Source organism: Schistocerca gregaria, chromosome X (assembly GCF_023897955.1).
Source record: "Schistocerca gregaria isolate iqSchGreg1 chromosome X, iqSchGreg1.2, whole genome shotgun sequence".
NCBI classification, from domain to species: Eukaryota; Metazoa; Arthropoda; class Insecta; order Orthoptera; family Acrididae; genus Schistocerca; species Schistocerca gregaria.
The window spans coordinates 542230560-542251625 of record NC_064931.1 but is presented as its reverse complement, the minus strand read 5'-3'; the positions used below and the strand labels follow the sequence as shown (position 1 = coordinate 542251625).

The window sequence follows — 21066 nt, the reverse complement described above, 5'->3', positions numbered from 1 at the left end:
GCCTGTCCTAGAATCACTGTGACAGTTAATAAAACCGGCAATAGCGTCATCATCATTATCATTGTGTAATTTCGCTGAGAGTTCATTGAGAGATTCAGTAACTGGTTTAAAGGTTTGTCTGCTCTTGATCCAAACGTCCTAACCTCAGCGACCATGACTCCTCTCTAACAGCCAACCATGCTGCGATGACCTTTTGCTTGGTCGACATTTTGCTATATACTAAGTGGGCTGCTTCTCAGACTGAACCTTATATACATTTCGATCAATATTTACAGTTAAGTCATGTACTTTCTTTTAAGTTCCATCAACCTTTACAGCTAATTCACCTACTTTCCTTCTCAGCATGATCTGGGTGTACATCTCTAGTTCCTTAACCCTAGCATCTAATTCGTCGATAAGTCTCAGAAGGGTCTGAGCATACATCTCTAACTCCTTAACTTTACGTTCGAGAGACTGAATTTTTCCATCTATGTACAGATGCATTCTCTGTCTATGCACGCCTATCCTCATGCTGAGTGCCTGAAATACATTCCTGGAAACTGAAATAAGAACACCGTGAATTCATTGTCCCAGGAAGGGGAAACTTTATTGACACATTCCTGGGGTCAGATACATCACAGGATCACACTGACAGAACCACAGGCACATAGACACAGGCAACAGAGCATGCACAATGTCGGCACTAGTACAGTGTATATCCACCTTTCGCAGCAATGCAGGCTGCTATTCTCCCATGGAGACGATCGTAGAGATGCTGGATGTAGTCCTGTGGAATGGCTTGCCATGCCATTTCCACCTGGCGCCTCAGTTGGACCAGCGTTCGTGCTGGACGTGCAGACCGCGTGAGATGACGCTTCATCCAGTCCCAAACATGATCAATGGGCGACAGATCCGGAGATCTTGCTGGCCAGGGTAGTTGACTTACACCGTCTAGAGCACCTTGGGTGGCACGGGATACATGCGGACGTGCATTGTCCTGTTGGAACAGAAAGTTCCCTTTGCCGGTCTAGGAATGGTAGAACGATGGGTTCGATGACGGTTTGGATGTACCGTGCACTATTCAGTCCCCTCGACGATCGCCAGAGGTGTACGGCCAGTGTAGGAGATCACTCCCCACACCATGATGCCGGGTGTTGGCCCTGTGTGCCTCGGTCGTATGCAGTCCTGATTGTGGCGCTCACCTGCACGGCGCCAAACACGCATACGACCATCATTGGCACCAAGGCAGAAGCGACTCTCATCGCTGAAGACGACACGTCTCCATTCGTCCCTCCATTCACGCCTGTCGCGACACCACTGGAGGCGGGCTGCACGATGTTGGGGCGTGAGCGGAAGACGGCCTAACGGTGTGCGGGACTGTAGCCCAGCTTCATGGAGACGGTTGCGAATGGTCCTCGCCTATACCCCAGGAGCAACAGTGTCCCTAATTTGCTGGGAATTGGCGGTGCGGTCCCCTACGGCACTACGTAGGAACCTACGGTCTTGGCGTGCATCCGTGCGTCGCTGCGGTCCGGTCCCAGGTCGACGGGCACGTGCACCTTCCGCCGACCACTGGCGACAACATCGATGTACTGTGGAGACCTCACGCCCCAAGTGTTGAGCAATTCAGCGGTACGTCCACCCGGCCTCCCGCATGCCCACTATACCCCCTGGCTCAAAGTCCGTCAACTGCACATACGGTTCACGTCCACGCTGTCGCGGCATGCTACCAGTGTTAAAGACTGCGATGGAGCTCCGTATGCCACGGCAAACTGGCTGACACTGACGGCGGCGGTGCACAAATGCTGCGCAGCTAGCGCCATTCGACGGCCAACACCGCGGTTCCTTGAGTGTCCGCTGTGCCGTGCGTGTGATCATTGCTTGTACAGCCCTCTCGCAGTGTCCGGAGCAAGTATGGTGGGTCTGACACACCGGTGTCAATGTGTTCTTTTTTCCAGTTCCACGAGTGTATGTACGAACTTATCCATAGTGCGATGTGTACTCAGATACACATCACTTTTTCCGTAATTATATATAAAGAAACTACTGGGAGTTCTGTCTACATCTTGTGTGTGATTCCAGAAGTCTGTATCTTTACAAAAAATGTCCATTCCTACATGCACCTGATAAATGTGTTTTAAATTTAAAGTGTATTGTTTGAAAGCTGTAATGAGATTTGATTTATCCTTCCATCACCATATGACGACCAAGCCAGAAATATCATAGAACTAGCTCGTAGTTTTCCACAATAACATCGTCAAATATTGGTACTATGTTTGGCTCTACTTTTTCTGTGATTTCACTGCTTTGACTGAATGTCATGTATGTTACATAAGCTACACCCTGCAGTATCTTTTGCAGTAGCTTTTACTTGGGTTGAAACAGCCATTTTGAAAATACACATACATGCTCAAGGCAGACTTCATTTGGGTGTGTTAGTAGCGACAAGACCACATTCGTCTTGCCACAATTGGATGAACCTACAATTATTGGTCATATAATATTGGGTAGTATTTCATTCTTCTGCTTCTTCTTCTTACAGTCTTCTTCTACACCATCACAGGATCAGTCACTTACAACAAAGTCTTGATGCTCCACCCATCTCACCTTGATACCGACTACATCAGGTTTTTGGGGTGCAATGGGCTTTTATAGACAAATGAACACTTGCAATAATAATAATAATAATAATAATATATGTGGCCACTACAGTGCAATCATATTATGACTGAGCTACAATGACTAAACCTTACATTATATAAGGTGACACATTTATCTTGCTCACCCAAAGTAACTTTTTCCTGGTGTGTTAAATCACAAATTGCTTCAACCAATGTTTTTTAACATCGTTGGGTAGTCCTTGCTGAGGGTATACGCATTATGGATCTCCACAGATGTAGGACATATGGGACAGAGGTCCGTGCGGCTCCTCCCGTCGGAGATTCGAGTCCTCCCTTGGGCATGGGTGTGTGTGTTGTCCATAGCGTAAGTTAGTGTAAGTTAGATTAAGTAGTGTGGGCTTAGAGACCGATGACCTCAGCAGTCTGGTCCCATAAAACCTTACCATGAATTTAAAAAAAAACCAAATACATTTTATTCAAGAATACACTCGCCCTCTCCAAGAGCTATTCAAAGATGTATCACACTGTACCATTTTACCCACGAAACTATTAGTTACGGAAGTGATAAATAACACATAACTTCTCTAACTTAAATATCACTTTAGTGCATTTCATTAATTAAATCTTTTAACCTCTTCAAGGCGCACTTGTACATTTTACAAATTACCAGTAAACATTGAATGCAACAGCACTGCACTGTACAATAATTAAATCTTGTTATTATACAGTACCATATTACAGCACTCATGACAATGCGGAAGTAACATGGCCTTTTGTAGTAAGTTTTACAGTTATACTACCACTACATGAAAAACAGAGCATTTACATCACATGCTCAAAATTCTGACAATTAGCATTCATACATAACATCACTCTGTGGATGAAGGATGCCCTACATCATGCTAGTACTTCCTTGTGATGACTGTACAGGTATCAATAATGTGTCACTGCGTGTCCTCTGATGTTATTGAACATTTTGGTAGGCAGCATCCTTGACTGCCCCCCCCCCCCCCCCCATACACACACAGAAAAAAATCCAGTAATGTAAGGTCCAGAGTCTGGGCTGGCCAATTAACTGGCTCACCATGTTCAACCCACTTACCAGGGTATTTACAGCCCAGAATTCGTGGTGCTAGTAATATGTTATGTGAAGGGCGTCTGTCACACTGATGCCACATGAGTACCCTCTGATTTAGAGAACAGGAATAATGTGCCTCAAAGATCGGGCATATTGTCTGTCATTTCGGATGCCAAGTTCAAAGGAAGGTCTAATAATGATATCTCCAGTAATTTCGCACCAAGCATTAACGTACCATGGATGTCGATGCTCTACCTGATGGAGCCATCGTGGATTGTTGAAGGACCAATAATGCATATTTCTCACATTGCCAATATCTTTGTTGGAGATTGACGCCTCGTCGGCAAATAAAAAAAATAAATAAATAAAAGAAACGTTTGAGAAGAAATTAAAATTAGTGAAAAGTTCTTGCTGAGCCCATTGACAAAATTGAACTCTATTGTTGAGGTCTTGGTGTAAATGAACATGGTAAGGATGGCATTTATGACACTGTGTAATGCAATGTGCGCTTGTTGTTGAGAGGCCAACATCATGTTCAATTCATCGTGTGCTGACTTGAAGATGCGCAGCTACAGCAACGAGCACAAATACCTCAGCAGCTTCGCCTGTTCGTGTCCTACAACCTTTTCAAGGTCTAGCATTTAAAATTTCCGTTTCACATATACGAGAAATGAGACGACCAAACATCCAACGAGGCGGCAATGGCTTGTCAGGGAATCGTCTGCTCTACAGTAGTTGTGCCTGAACAGAATGGCGCCTGGCAACAGCAAATTACAGTACAGGTATGTACAAAAGAGTACAAGATAGACATAATAACCTAATAATCATCATGTTCTCTAAAAGTACTTAATATAGAAATGTAAGCTGCTACAGTATTTCCTGTCAACGTGCTTTCTCCGTACATTAGCAGCATTTCTACCTGATCATTATGCCTGGTCATCAAAAAACAAAAACAGTATTCATAATGTGTGTTACCATCATGCAGTTGCTAAGTTACTCCGACGAACGACTACACTGGTATGCAGCGTAATGAACGCTAAAGCAAATACAAAAGAAGTCCACAGGGGCCAGGGAGTGGCGGGTGGGGGGGGGGGGGCAGGGGGGGAAAGGGGGGGTTGGTGGAGAAGTACCTATGGGTCGGAAACCATAAACAAAACCCACACCTCTATTACAGCTCTACATTGGGACGTGATGTGTACAGTCAAGGCAGTAAACAGTTCGGATTACTCACAACACGCAAACTCTTTATCATTCACACATCTATGTTTTATTGGCGAAACTGGTACAGCGTGATACATTTTTGAATAGCTCTTGGAGAGGGTATGTGTATTCTTTAATAAAATGCATGTAGTTCCATTTTAAAAAAATTAACCTCTACCCTATCTCCTACACCTGTGGGGATACATAAAACGTATATCCTTAGCAAGAGCTACCCAATAATGTTAAAAAATATTGTTTGAAACAATTTTTCGTTTAATGTATTTTATTTTGGGTGAGCAAGGTAAATGGGATATCCTGTATAATGACAGGGTAGTTAAATAAGAAAAACAACAAAAATTTGCAATAATAATTTTTTTTATTTACACATCAGCAGTGGTACAAATAGGTAACAATACACTGGTTCAGTCTTCACAACAGTATGGTATTTTGCAAATAAAAGTTTCTTGTATGAACAGAATTCAACACGTATTTCTCTCGAACTGATGGGTGTTCCTTTAGCTTCTTCTTTTGACATTGTATTGACACAGTGTTCTAAATCGTCTGCATGCACACTACATATACAGAGATACTTCACAATATCTTTGTATGCAATCTGAACACACGGAAGTCCACAGTTCAGTCTTTCTGACTAAAAGGCTAGCGCTATCCATATGCCAAAAAAAAATTGTAATGGTGGAGTTTTGCAGATAAATGGATCGACCTCCAGATCTCAACATGATTGTCACACCATCATACAGTGATGTTATAGATAGTATCAGGCCAGCACAGTAAATTTCCAGAGATGAATAATACTCAGAGATCATCTGATGGTTGATGCACAGTTCTGCATTAGACAGTTCATCCCATTCCAACTCCATAAACTGCACTTTAACACTTCTTGATGCATTTTCAATCTCTAACACAATGCGCCAATCACTGTCCAGTGATGCTTCTATACCAATATTTAAGCGCTTTGAACCGCTAGCTGTTAAATCGATAGTGTCTCATACATCACATCAGCACACTATCCGTGCTGTAAAACCAGAATATTCCAAAGTGTTAGTCAGGAGCAACTGAGTGTCGAAATTGCTTCTGTGGTTGTCTTATTGCTGTGGTTAAACATCACATAAGGTTGACAGGAGTAAATAATATTTTACGGAAGACCCGCCTGGCCATTGTCAAAGAAAGGATACGAAATGCAAGATACGAAATGGACACTACTGGATGCAATGTATATAACTGCCCTCACTTTTTCTCTGCAGTTCTCTCAATTCTCGACTGGGAGTGGTTTGATATGTCGATGGCACCTTATAAAAGAGATGACAATAGCAATACAATGGCTAAACGAACAGAGAAATTTGAGCGACTTGCAACCAATCCAAAGATTGATGTTGTCTCATGGAACGCCATGCACTTAAACGGTTGGTCAAGGAGCCATCTCGGACCATAATAAAGGATCCAATTTCGCTCCTACACCATATGCTGTACATATCGTGGAGTTCATTTGTGGAGTGGAACAGGCGGTGCGACATCTCTCACAAGAGAACACCGACGACATATTTTAGCCTCAGTCAAGCCGCCCAAATTTAACATCAGGAAAGAAGAGAGAGAGAGAGAAAGGCTCTGTACATTGTGGAAAGATGAAGATCTTGTGCTACTTCCAGCTGACAACGGAAATTCCAATATTGTTCGTAATACCATTGAATTGAACCATCTCAGAAACATTAAAACACCAGTGACAGGAGATGCTATATGAGAAGTGTATTTCTTATGTCTTAGTGCTATCATGACCTCTCCAACAGAAATGTTCATCAGTTGAGTGGTGCGAAAAAGTTTTTCAAACTGCAAGAAGTAACCATCAGAATAATGCCTAATGCAAGAAGAACATATAGCCATGGACTACCATTCAAAAAACATTAAATCTTAACTTTTGAAATGTGTGCATATACCATAAAAGTACACACACACTGGGTGTATCATAATTAATAGAGTAAACACATACAGTTGGAAGTACACAATACTGGAAGCAAAAAAGTCTTAATAAACATGGGGTCGAAAGTTCATACCTTAAGAGCTACAAGCAATTTTTCATCTTCAATACTGTGAAGCAAATCTCTTCTACTGCAAGCTCTTTGCTTTCCATATTTTGTGAAATGGTAATGTGGACCAAAACAAGAAAAAGATGTCCAGTAAAAATGTGCTCTAAAATGCATACCTTAAGTGCTACTAGCACTTGCTCACCTTCGCTACTTGGAAACACAACTCTTCTAATTAACAATTGCTCATAACTTTTAAGGTATGCATTTTAGAGCAAATGTTTACGGATATTTCTTCTTGATTCGGTCCATACTACTACTTCCCAAAATGTGGAAAGCAAAGAGCTTGCAATAGAAGAGATTTGCTTCACAGTATCGAAGATGAAAAATTGCTTGTAGCTCTTCAGGTATGAATTTTCGACCCCATGTTTACTAAGACTTTTTTGCTACTTACAGCTAACTAACCTAAGGACATCACACATCTATGCCTGAGGCACGATTCGAACCTGCGACCGTAGCAGTCGCGCAGTACCGGACTGAAGCTGGCGCAACTATTACAACCCTGTGCTCTTTCCTGGTTGATACTGGAGTAACTAAAATAAGAAAAATTTAACTGCTTTGATTTAGATATATTTCTGGTTCCTGTAAATTATAATGGAGCATTTCATTTTCATCCAGTTGCTGTGAGAGCTGTTCTTCCACCTACTAAACCTGTTGATACTAATGCTGTTATTTTGCGTGATACTTAAATGCTTGGGTTCCAATCTTATTTTATTTGGTAAAAAGACTATTTCCACTATTCTAGTCTCAGACCTCTAATGTTACTTATGAAGAATTACACTGCTGGCAGAGAAGTGCGTAAATATTAGTAGTTACGAATTTGAGTACTTAATTAACTGCTGTTCATTTCCTTTTATGCATCTATTTTCAAAGATATTTCCATAATGTCTGTCTGGATGTTTTTTTTTGCAAGGCTATGTGCATGTCATGAGTGAAAAGGAAGTCATATTTGGGTTCCTAGCTTTCAGATATTTTCATAAAATCTAAAGGTTGGTGTAAAGTGTATCTTACAGAAAACTAAATTCTACAAATTCTTATTCCTGTTAGAGTAAAATTGTATAACTTTTATCAAGAGCAGAAGTTTAGGCAGTAAGCCAATAAAGTCTGTGTAATGAAAATCGTAGTGACACATGAACACTAAATTAGAATTTGGATTTGTCTTCTGATTTCGCTAATGGGCAGTGCCCCCAACTGTTCGTCAAACCAAGTTGTCTACATATATGCTGATATTAATTATGCTATGAATTGACTTGGCTTGTTATTTCTAATAGATATGGGAGGATATGTTATTAATGCAGAATCATCTGCTTATCCTGAGGGACGTTTATACAGACTGTACAGGCTACACAACTAGTGCAGTAAAGCAATCTTATTAAATAATGAGTAAAAGATTAGTAGCTTTAGTAACAGAATTAGCAGAAAATAATGTCAGAAATGGTGAAAAACTGACAGGGAGGAAGAGGCAAAGACATATAGGTTAAAGTCAGAATTATATAAATAATATGAATATAGATTTGGGACAGTAACCGATAAATTAACTTAGAAAAAAGATAGAAAAACGATAAATACATTAGATTTTAATAGATGTGGTATAACAGATGCTTTGGCTGAAGGATCTTATACATTTTTGTTCACAAGTATGTTTAAAGACTCTGTGCAATACACCTGTAGCCATCTGACAGAAGAGGTCTATAAAACATTTTGAAGCAATTTCATCTAGCAGGAGCTACATGTGTTGTGCGATTTTACAATCAAGCATTTTGTGTGAAAGTGTACAGAAAAGAGTGGAGGAGGTAATAAAATGACAGAGTGGGTGAAAAACCACAAAGATGTGATGATATAACATATGCCGACTAGGAAAAAATATAATAACATGATGATTCTTCTGTAATAAATTATTCTGCCCGAAATGGAAGATTAGTGAAATGTTATCCTCAAGCAACTATATCCTGAAGCAATTATGTCCTCAAGTAATTACAACAAAAGTTGTTAGATGAAAACATAGGACTGTTTGCTCAGTTAGTTAGTCAACTTTCTAACTGTACTAGTACTCTACAGAACATAGAGACTTTGGTAGTTTAATTTCTCAATAAACTGTAATCAAAAAGCTAGTTTGCATCTTAAATGTATAAGAATGCAGTACTGTGCCAGATACAAGTGTTATGACAACAGGTTCTGTGAGCTAAACACAGATTTACAGTTAAAATTCTATGGACCATATGAGAAACAATAAACTGCAAATTAATGTAAAATCTTTCCATTCCTGTATGAAAAAGGAAAAATAAAACTAAAACTATTAGTTAGTTTGTAGACTGCCTGTCTAGTGGAATGGGTCCAGCATTTATACCTATGGCCTTCCATGTCTAGGGTCAGTTTCACGCATTCCATCTGCAGTCTGCTCCTGCTGAAGCGTCCTCAGACGTTCCCTCTCCAGTCTGTTGCGCCTGTCCACATGCTGACTTTCCGTTTGCGGGCCAGTGCAGTTCCAGGTTTTGCTCTGCAGATGGCTTTAGTCCTATCTGCAGTGTGGTGCGCCTTGTGCGCTCTCTCTGATGCCCATTTATCATGTCTACACCCTTAGTTTTCCTTCTGCTGCTGACCCTGTTGCGTTTTTAGCAACTCCAGTGCAGGATCCCAGGTTCCACTGTCAAACTAGTACAGTAGATGTCAGATACTAAGATCATTGGGGCACTATCTGAAACTCAATCAGTCCATGAACTATGTGGACACGAGGGCTCTTGCACAGATCTCCTGATACTGAAAATTTATAAGGGATTCTATAGAAATAAAGGTGACGGAAAACCTCATGGATCGTGACATTGGGCGTCAACTCAGTAGAGCCGGAGATCGTGCACTGTTGTTGCTGAAAATGCAATAAAAGCAGCAGCAGAAGTTCACAAAAGGAATAACTGAGGGTGTGGGCATGGGGAACGACGAAACGTCACAGGACACTTCAAATACGAGCGAAATGCAGAGGGAACACTTGGAACTGCACAGGACCGAAAATGGTGCGAGATGTCGGCCTTGCTGATGCATTTCTACATACATGTCACAGCACTAGAGTGGCTAATACAGGCAGTCCCCAAGGGGTTTCAGTTTTTGGCAATTCCAGGCTTCCTGAAAAAAGTATTGAAGGACGTTTGCTTTATAGTGCACACTGTCTGATGCGTCAAGAGCCAACAGTCAGAGAAAGCGTTACATTAACAAAAAATATCCGCAAGCCAACCCATCCACTAGAGGGACTGGAACAAAAACCAGATCCACATGAGAATGAAGACATAGGTGTAGAAACTAAAAACTAAGTACTGTGACAACGCAAACCACAAAGCAATGCAGCTTAGCCAGAAAGTCTCACTATAACAAATTACCCAGAAGGACTACGAGCAAAGTGCACATATCATCAATGCTCCCTGACAGCCACCCTCTGGCCATCACAGAAACAATCCGAAAAAAAAAAATTTTCAGCCAAGTGTTGTAAAACATTGCACAGATCAAAACATCAGTTAAGTTACCAACAACAGCAAACTAAAAAGAAATACATTGTTTCATGCATAATGAATTGTAATGTTAATAGCTATTTAGACAAATAAAAATATTGTAAAATCAAATAAACCATTAACTAGCTTCTGCCAGTAGATTAATTGTAGACCAAGTTTTAGTTAACAGTTATTAAAATGGGAAAAATAACTATGTAAATTAAAAAACATGTACTAGGCGCTAGTAAACTAATTGTAAATTGTGAACTTAGTGCAAGTTCTAATTATAAGAGTAGAGGTAAGTTAGAATTTAAGCCAAATACTATAACAAAGGAGATTAAAGAGAAAAATAAAATTTTAAATGCAAACCTAAATTTCGATAGAGCAGAAGCTCTCAGTGGTCCACCCAACTGCTTGAGGGCGGAAAAAAACCTCGACGAGCTGTCTCAGGTAGTCCCTGATGAAGATAATGAGTCACGTTGTCGAAATATTATGCATGAAGGACGAGGATATTCGACATAATACCAGACATCTCAAGACGTCAAAATAGGTTCTTCCTAGCCTTCGTATTTACACCACTAACAATGGCGAAGCCCCTTATTAACACTTAATTATGATCTAATTTCAAAGCTGATCGTTCCCTGTAAATTTGAGGTATTTAAATACTTGTAAACCACGCGAGATCACACGTGCGCCCACCTTTCAAAACAAGTCATCTGTGGTCTGTAAAAACTTTGGGTCCCAAATACATTCATTTACTGGCCATATCGTGCAATGAAACTAGTATGTCAACTCGAGTCAGGTCAACAGATATCAAACCAGATGGCACCGGAGGTAAACAAATGGACTCGATCTCAGTGATGCTGCGCTTATAGAGATAGAAATTATAATGATCATGATTGAGTTGTAGCATCAATGGTCACCAGGGTTCAAGTTTGGTGTGTGAGGTCTCGCTAGACTGGAAAAAAAAAGCTGGATTTGCGAACTGTATGCAGAGTATTTCTAGAAACTGCCACTGGAATAACTTCAAGTGATTACTGCTGACGTCGAGCTAAAATGCCGAGAGGTGTTTGCTTCTAAGGGGATTTCAGGACAATGATTACTGACGATGTAAACAGTAAAATATGACTTATGATTCAACTTACAAAAAGTCTGAAAGGAGATGCATCCTTAAACATGTCCCTGTTTTATTATTTTGATTTCGAGAATCATTGAGCTAACTGAAATTTCATCCTTTTCCACAAATTCAAACGAATGTTGCATTAACAATTAGTACAGAATGTAAACAAGGGAAGGTCACGCATTTCTGGGGCAAATGTTTATTAACTCACTTTTTATTTACATGTGTCTTTGGATAAACATAAAATTACAGGTAAATATGTGAAACATAAAATCTGTCCTGTCATCTTTTACTGTATGTGTGTTTTTTTTTTTTTTTTTTTCAAGTATCGCTCATGTCTGTCTAAGCCTCCAATAGATCACTGATCATATTCACCTTAACTTGCATTACTCCAATGTTTTCTATTTGCGGCATCAGCGTCAGACCAAATTTTCTGTTCTGTTAAGAAATGTGGCTATCTGTTACTTATTTGAATATGCTGGTTATGCTTCCATTTATCAACGCTATCATTTGCTGCATAATTTACAGGTCACGTAAGAAATACATAGAAGTAATAGTTTGATTGTAAAAAAAAAGTGATTCGTACGACCAGCAGTTAATTCGTTTTCCTGGAATATTAAGTGAGGCTCATATTTATGGTTAGTAAAGTATTACCGAACACAAACTAGGATTAAATATATTAACTGACATTTAATTGCAGTGGTATGATATGTTTGTATGTTGGCTACATTGAAATTGACGTTCAACTGTTCTATAAACTGTCTGTGTTTGCTGTTTAGTATATGAAAACATGGAAGAGGGGGAGGCAGGCCCGCAGTCACCGCTACAAGAAGATCATAGATACCTTTCTGAAAGTTGTCATTCAGGTGACTCGTGCACTAGTGTACAAGAAGTGCGAAGTTCCGCAGAAACGAGCTCGACCATACGAACAATACCAACGACAGAGAACAGGTGCAATTTTGCATTGCCTCCCGAAAATGGTCCAGCGGTTCCTGCATCCCAACACCGTAACCATGCAAAAAGTAAAAGAATGCAGAAGCGTCATACTCACACCAACATAGTGGAAAAATTGCTCAACCGAGAGGTTTGTTTTAGTTTCTGTTTACGTAAAAATAATTGCATATTTATACATTTCTATAATTTAATTTGTTAGTTGTTAGGAAACTGTGTACGAAACTGCCCAGATTTTTGGAAGTCTTACAAACGATACAAAGTAAACACAGTGTTTGCGCTTAAGTTTATAACAATTTAAAGCCTTTTTTATATCAGTGTTCATGCTTAATTAGTTCTATCAATACACGATACCTACACGTCAATTGCATGCTGTACACAGTATTGATAGGCGTTTTACATTTTTGAAGAGAAAACATTTGGTAAGCCTTTCTTTCTCAGTAAGAAAGTTGTTTTGTGCTGTAGTCACGTGTGTAAACACACAAACTTGTTGATGATGAATGCAAACTTCGTAGAATGCATCGGATATATTTTGATGTGGGGTCTGGGTAATAAAATATATATATATTCTTCCCGACGTATGTATAGACGGATACTGACCTTTGCAGGAGTACTTATTGTTTATGTTACTGGACCAAAGCATCTTTTAATGCTCATTGACACCACATCCAGAACAACTGGTGTAAACATTATCGTGTTTGACATGTGTTGTGAGTTAATGATTCCAGACTATTGTGGTTGCTTAGATACATCCCAACAGGTATGACATTTTAGTAGACACTTAATGCCAACAGCAGGCATGTTACATCAGTGTCTGTAAATAATTCCATAGGGCTCATTGGGAATTGATTATTTTGTGTAATGTTTAGCATTTTTGCTTTCATCAGCCCTCCTCAATGCTAAGGCAGTTAACATTCATCATATTATACTATCCATAATGCAGGTTGATGATTATGTATGTAAATTTCATGAGCTCCTTTGTTCACTTACCCTTACTTTTAAAACCGTTCATTATGCTGTAGAGTAGCAATTTATGCTACTTATGCACTATAAAACATTTTCCTTGTGCTCTTATTGGATTTTGTAACATTAATCAGTAGTTGTAGGCCTATTATGGCTGTTGTGTGCCAGTGTGTTTTTGTTGTTTTCATGGTATTTCTGTTAATATAGCAAATAAATGATGTGCGGTAATGAGTGAGAGTTAAGTTTGTTCGGGTCTTAAACTGCCTGTGTGTAAAGATTAGGAAAAAAATTCCTTTTGTGCATGTATCAATGCTACAATAAATTTATTGTTGTAACTGCTGTTTCACTCCTCTAAGTGAATGCCCATTTTTTATACCTTTCTTAGTCAGCAGCCTCTCAAAAAAAGAAACCCTCTCTTTATCAGAAATGTTCACTACAGTTGATGTTCCGTGGTCCAGTAAGTTAAATTTTGTTGTGGAGTTAGCTAATATTAGCCATAGGCATTACTTACACTGACTGGAAGCACCATAGTTACCAGGTTAGTAACTTATGCTTGTCATATACGTTTCTACATTGTTAGCATTCCTTGTCTGTCATCTATTTCATTCCGCATAGATAAGGTGGAGTGCGATCCATATGGGCTATTTAGTTGTTGTAACTTTATGTTCGGGGAGTGTAGGATGTGTGATATTATAAACTGATTATGCTAGAGGGATTGTATTCATACTACTCAGCCTTTTAGAGCCATTTTAAGCTTTTTTCTTTTTAGGGCTTTGGAGGGAGGAAGGTACATGCTGATCCCTGTTTTTCACAGAGAGAGTAGTGGAATGGAGGGAGTAAGCTTCATATTTACAATGTAGTATAACCAACGAGAAGTTTGACATATTGGCTAGAGATAATTAAATCTTAAGTATTGAATTCACTCAAAGTTGTGCTGCGGGTGCTCATGTGCTAACACGTTAACTGTATTTGCTCAGTATTTACAGACATCAACCAGTTGCAGACAAGGGAGCTGCTGACTAGTATAATGTAGTAATTTAATCACCCAATGATATATGGTTTCAGCTTAATACAAAGAACAGACAGGAGGTATGGTCAGCATCCAGGTATATGACAGGGATGACCATTCAGAGCAAAGGAGTCTAGTGGACATGGGCTCTAAAATGCATACTGTAAGAGCTGTGAGTGCTTTGTTCATCTTTGATAGTATGAAACACATCTCTTCTACTGAAAACGGGCTCATAACTCTTAAGGCATGTAGTTTAGAGCCCATGTTTAGTAGTATTTTAAGACCATTTTTGTCCTATCTCTGAATGTTGATTATTCCTCCTGGGACACCCTGCATGTACAGACATTTTAATACATGCATGTGTGTTTAGTGAGGAAAGGCAGTATTGGAAGAGCCCTTTCTAACTTTTGCTTGAAGTGATTTAGGAAAACCTAAATAAGGATGACAGGACAGAACATGAGCTACCATTCTCCCAAATCTGAGGTCAGTGCCCAAACAAATGCACTACCCCATAAATTTTGTATGTAATTTACAATCCTCTTATATTTGTAAATACATTAGAAAAATTTAATTAATAAGATGGGAAATATTTATGTACTGTTCACTTTGTGTCTCAAAATGAAAACACACACACACACACACATACACACACACACACACACACACGTAGATGAATTCATGACCATGTCCATGCTGCCATGTCTTGGTTACATTTCCGTGTCCTTCCTTTAGTCTGTCTGAAAGACTGAGTCAGCATCCCATTATGAGTCAGATGTTTGGCTCAGGTACATAGTAAGGCATTAGTATTATGAGCTATAGATCTTGGGTGAGCAATTTCCCTGTAAAGAACATTCTATTCTGTACTTGTAATACAAGTATATTTTGGATAAATGAAAGTATCTGTCATAAAGATTGAAATACTCTATTTTACAGATCTGTGGGACCATCTTCAGTGCAAACTATTCGGACCCTGTAGGCCCATATCGTGAGAACACGACATTTTCATGAGGTGTAGCGTGTACTGTGATGATTACTTCCAACAGATATATTCACATTTACTGCATACAATAATTTTGAATTGCAGAGGAACCTATCTTGTGACATCGGCTGTTGCTGATCCAATATACATGGTTCACCATTGAATTAGATATCTTATGTTATAATTTGACATAGTTGTTTTTGGTTGTCGCTTTCTTTTATTGATTCTTACGCTGAATACCTTAAGTAATCTTTAATTGCATAATATGCATTTTTAAGAGGCTTGTTTTGTCTGCCATTTTAAATAAATGTATTTCAGTTATATCTCTCTCATCTCCTTGGGCAAATTTTTATACAATTTTTGTCTCTGAGAAAGAATGCTGTTTTGAGGTTTTCATTTCCTTCATTGGCACAAATGTTGAAACTGCCTCTTGTTTGGTAATCATGCCGAGAACTATTTGTGACAGTCTTACTTACGTTTTTATGATCACAATAGATTAGTAGATGAACTCACATGCCATAGCTAGGATATCCCATCTTCAAAATGATTCATTAAAATGAAATCAACAGTAACTTTTAGTTATTATACATGTGGCAGTTTGAAAACTGTCTCCATGTTACGTGCATTTGATCCCCAGAAAAGAACCTCGTACGTGATATTTAATTGTACATAGGAATAAGTATATCATCACAAAGAATTACCTGTTGTCCACTGATGGATCCAAAAGGCATAATCTGACGTTCTTTTCCATTATCATTTTGATTCACAGTTTGTAGAGTTATTATTTATGTTTAATGTAACAGAGTTGTGAGATTTTCCCCCCGTCTTTAAGCTGAAGTTCATGCTAATTATTTTCCTCGTGTTCAGTGTTAAATAAAAAGAAGTATCCATATTGCACAGGTGTTCAACCAGGTCAGTTGTGTACTATGAAGAATTGATACTGTTGAGAATTATGGCTGCCTCCAACCTCTTTGCCAAAAATTAAACTGAATTTGCCTTTCACTGCAGTTTTCGTGGAAGTAATAACCAGCTCATTATTCAGGAGGAAAAATGATTTATTATATTTATTCATCCATAGACCAATAGTATCATATATATATATATATATATATATAACAGAAAGAAACTTCCACATGGGAAAAATATATTAAAAACAAAGATTCCAAGACTTACCAAGCGGGAAAGCGCCGGCAGACAGGCACATGAACAAAACACACAAACACACACACAGAATTACGAGCTTTCGCAACTGGCAGTTGCTTCGTCAGGAAAGAGGGAAGGAGAGGGAAAAATGAAAGGATGTGGGTTTTAAGGGAGAGGGTAAGGAGTCATTCCAATCCCGGGAGCGGAAAGACTTCCCTTAGGGGAAAAAAAAGGACAGGTGTACACTCGCGCGCACACACACACACACACACACACACACACACACACACATATCCATCCGCACATACACAGACACAAGCAGACATATTTAAAGGCAAAGAGTTAAGGGCAGAGATGTCAGTCGAAGTGGAAGTACAGAGGCAAAGAAGTTGTTGAAAGACAGGTGAGGTATGAGCGGCGGCAACTTGAAATTAGCGGAGGTTGAGGCCTGGCGGATATCGAGAAGAGAGGATATACTGAAGGGCGAGTTCCCATCTCCGGAGTTCGGATAGGTTGGTGTTGGTGGGAAGTATCCAGATAACTCGGACGGTGTAACACTGTGCCAAGATGTGCTGGCCGTGCATCAAGGCATGTTTAGCCACAGGGTGATCCTCATTACCAACAAACACTGTCTGCCTGTGTCCATTCATGCGAATGGACAGTTTGTTGCTTGTCATTCCCACATAGAAAGCATCACAGTGCAGGCAGGTCAGTTGGTAAATCACGTGGGTGCTTTCACATGTGGCTCTCCCTTTGATCGTGTACACCTTCCGGGTTACAGGACTGGAGTAGGTGGTGGTGGGAGGGTGCATAGGACAGGTTTTACACCGGGGGCAGTTGCAAGGGTAGGAGCCAGAGGGTAGGTGTTTTGTTCATGTACCTGTCTGCCGGCGCTTTCCCGCATATATATATATATTCCCCCTAAGGGAAGTCTTTCCGCTCCCGGGGTTGGAATGACTCCTTACCCTCTCCCTTAAAACCCACATTCTTTCATCTTTCCCTCTCCTTCCCTCTTTCCTGAAGAAGCAACTGTCGGTTGCGAAAGCTAGAAATTCTGTGTGTGTGTTTGTGTGTTTTATTTATTGTGCCTATCTACCGGCGCTTTCCCACTTGGTAAGTCTTGGAATCTTTGTTTTTAATATATATATATATATATATATATATATATATATATATATATATATATATATATATATATATATATATATATATATATATATATATATATATATATATATATATATATATATATATATATATATATATATATATTAAAAACAAAGATTCCAAGACTTACCAAGTGGGAAAGCGCCGGTAGATAGGCACAATAAATAAAACACACAAACACACACACAGAATTACGAGCTTTCGCAACTGGCAGTTGCTTCGTCAGGAAAGAGGGAAGGAGAGGGAAAAATGAAAGGATGTGGGTTTTAAGGGAGAGGGTAAGGAGTCATTCCAATCCCGGGAGTGGAAAGACTTCCCTTAGGGGAAAAAAAGGACAGGTGTACACTCGCGCACACACACACACACATATCCATCTGCACATATATATATATATATATATATAAAGTTAACAAAGTAGGATAGGACAGGAATTCCGCCATGGCCTAATCAAAGGAACCATCCCAGCAGTCCTCTACAGCTTGGGGAAACCAAAGAAAACTCACATCAGGATAGCCGGATGGGCGAATGGTCACCTAAATCACTCCGTTCCCATATTAGGACAGTGGATGCACTGTTTTCCGTGTCCCCCCCCCCCCTCCCCCCTTGACACTCTTTATATACTCTCCATTACTAGTGCTGACATCTGTGTGACATTGAAAATAGGTGGGGTCACACTAGTGTGACTGGACTGCGTATTTTGTTTTCTTCGTATTAAGGGTCATATCAAAAGCTGTAGAAAGATCTAAATCGATTCCTCCAACACTATTGTTGTTATCCAAATTTCTAATTATTCCATTCGTTGTAATCATTTACTACTGTTTGTTTTTCTGTCTGTCTGAAGGCCATGCTGATCATTGCTCAGTAGGCTGTGGTTGTCTGAATACTTGGCAATTCATTGTTTTGTCAACCCCTCAATTACTTAAGAAGAAATGGGTCAGCAATTTTAAACTATATGCCTATTCCAGCTCTTAAGTAAAGGCATCACTTTCGATATTTTTAATATTTTAAGTTGAAACATTTGTAGTTGTGCAATTTGGGATTTTCCCTGTGCTATGTAACTGTAAGTAGTGTTAGAGTACATTATTTGGGGACAGTTGAAACTACAGATAAACATTGCCTTTCATCAATTTAGGGAGCTTTAGATTGAAGTATTCTTCTGATTTGACACTATATAAGATTTCATTGTTAATAAACTGCCATGACAATGAAGAAATATCTTAACAGGCATTCTTAAAACTAAGCTACGGTCGCAGGTTCGAATCCTGCCTCGGGCATGGATGTGTGTGATGTCCTTAGGTTGGTTAGGTTTTAGTAGTTCTAAGTTCTAGGGGACTGATGACCACAGATGTTAAGTCCCATAGTGCTCAGAGCCATTTTCTTAAAACTAATGTATATCATATTAACACTGTATCATTCGAACATTGTACTATTTCACAACCTTGAGTTATTTAAATGATTTGCATATTTCAATTTTTTCCACATTCCATCTGCTCATGTGTGGTATCCGTAGAACATGCTTCTAACATAATATTGCAGTTCTAGTACTGTAAACAAATGATCTTCTGCTTCATTCAGTAGACCTTTTGACCTGTCGAGGAAAAACATATAATCTTAATATATAATAAAGGCATCACATTTAAAGGTTTAAACAGTACTGAGAGACTATCAAAACAAGTACAAAAGGGGTTCATTGCATATTCTTAAATTCAGACTAGAGATATCTGATGTCTTACAGTTATGGATAAAACAATAATGACTCAAAAATTACTAAAACGGGAACTAAGGGTAGAAACTTCATGTAGAATTTTTTGAGCATCGTTGCACAAGAAGTTGTGACTGAGCCAACACACAAATTCATTTTCCACTAAACTTCAGCATGATGTATGCTGAAAAATGTATCTCTCTAATGGCACAGATGTACTTTGCCTTGTACAAAATGAGGAATTTACTTTTTATTGAAGTTATGACTTCAGTATTTTATCCAATATGCAAACAATGAACACAAATATACTTTTAAGGTGGAAAAGGCTGTAGAATCTCCTGTTGACTACTGTATTGTGGTAGACAAAATTTGATTACTAGCTGCAAGTGCAAAGGGAAGAAAGGGAAGTAAATTTGCCCATACCCTGAGAAGTACAGTGTGCTTGACTTTTATTTTTCTTAAAAGAAAGTATATGTTCACTTTGTAGAACCAGATTTTGGTTATCTTTGTCTGCTGTGGTGTATTTACATATGACATTATTCATGTACATGGATCTGTTGAACCTGCTTTTTTTTTTTTTGCTCACTTTTTATTGTGTCAAGTGCCCGTGAATTACCTATATATAATTTGTGATTATCTTCTTGATGTATCTTAAAAGCATGTTATTGATAATACTTATTTAGAAAATGATACTGTAGCTTATTCTTGATATTTTAGCTTGCAGAGTTTTGTTGTACAAACAAGATGACTGAGACTGCTGTTGAAGATCAGAGGCTTTGCCAGTTGGTTTGTCAGTGTGCTATGGTGCTGAGAGTTGATCCATTTTTACTGTAGATTTTTCTGCAATGGAGCAGTGCAGTGGGGGCCCATTTATTGAAATGAAAAGTAAATTTGAAAGTGTCCGAATTTGTAAATAATATACCGTATCAGTGTTAGATTCGTGGCACTAAATCTGCTTTCTCATTCAGCTGTAGTTACAGGTATAATTACAAATGCTTTAAGAACTACTTTCACAGAAGTGGGAATGTGTTGGGGATTCTCTTTATAGATTCGAAAAGTTTTAACTAGTGATGCACTGTGATTTGATTTAATTTAAAATCCACCTTTGTACGTAAATAAGGAATTGACATGTCAGCAAATAACACATGTTCATAACCATATGGAGACCATGTAGGTGAATTTAATTTAGCTACATCTTAAAAGAAATCCAAGTCTTCAAAGCTTTTTCTTTTTTATAACCAAAGCCTGAAAAAAATTGCTTCTGAAATGCTTGAAATTTTTTATATTCACTGCAAGATGTTTCTTTAATTATGTCTCCTTTGAATGTACACTTCTCCTCCACCTCTTGTACTGTAACCCTGATTTGCAGTAAATCATTTGTTTTCAGTATTTTAGAGATTTTTATAGCCATGTCAATTTCTTGTCTTGCTTTAACTATGGAAGACTCTCTTTTTTGCTTAACTAATGATAATACTTGTAGAACTTCTAGGACTTCATAAACAGAACTAAATCCTTAATAACGAACCACTTTTTGAGATATTTTAAGAACCCCTCAAATTTAGCTTCTCACAAATTGATGAGG

The 21066-nt window shown here is 38.9% G+C and overlaps 1 protein-coding gene across 1 annotated transcript in view; it reads left to right on the top strand.

Annotated features, from left to right (window-relative positions):
- The first annotated feature begins 11993 nt into the window (after positions 1 to 11993).
- The window catches only part of LOC126298520 (uncharacterized), a 128525-nt gene continuing 119452 nt past the window's right edge, over positions 11994 to 21066 (top strand). Inside the window, exons 1-2 of the mRNA XM_049989878.1 lie at positions 11994 to 12208; positions 12350 to 12654. Coding sequence (XP_049845835.1) covers positions 12361 to 12654 — 294 coding nt within the window. The 5' untranslated portion in view covers positions 11994 to 12208; positions 12350 to 12360. The remainder of the gene's footprint in view (positions 12209 to 12349; positions 12655 to 21066) is intronic.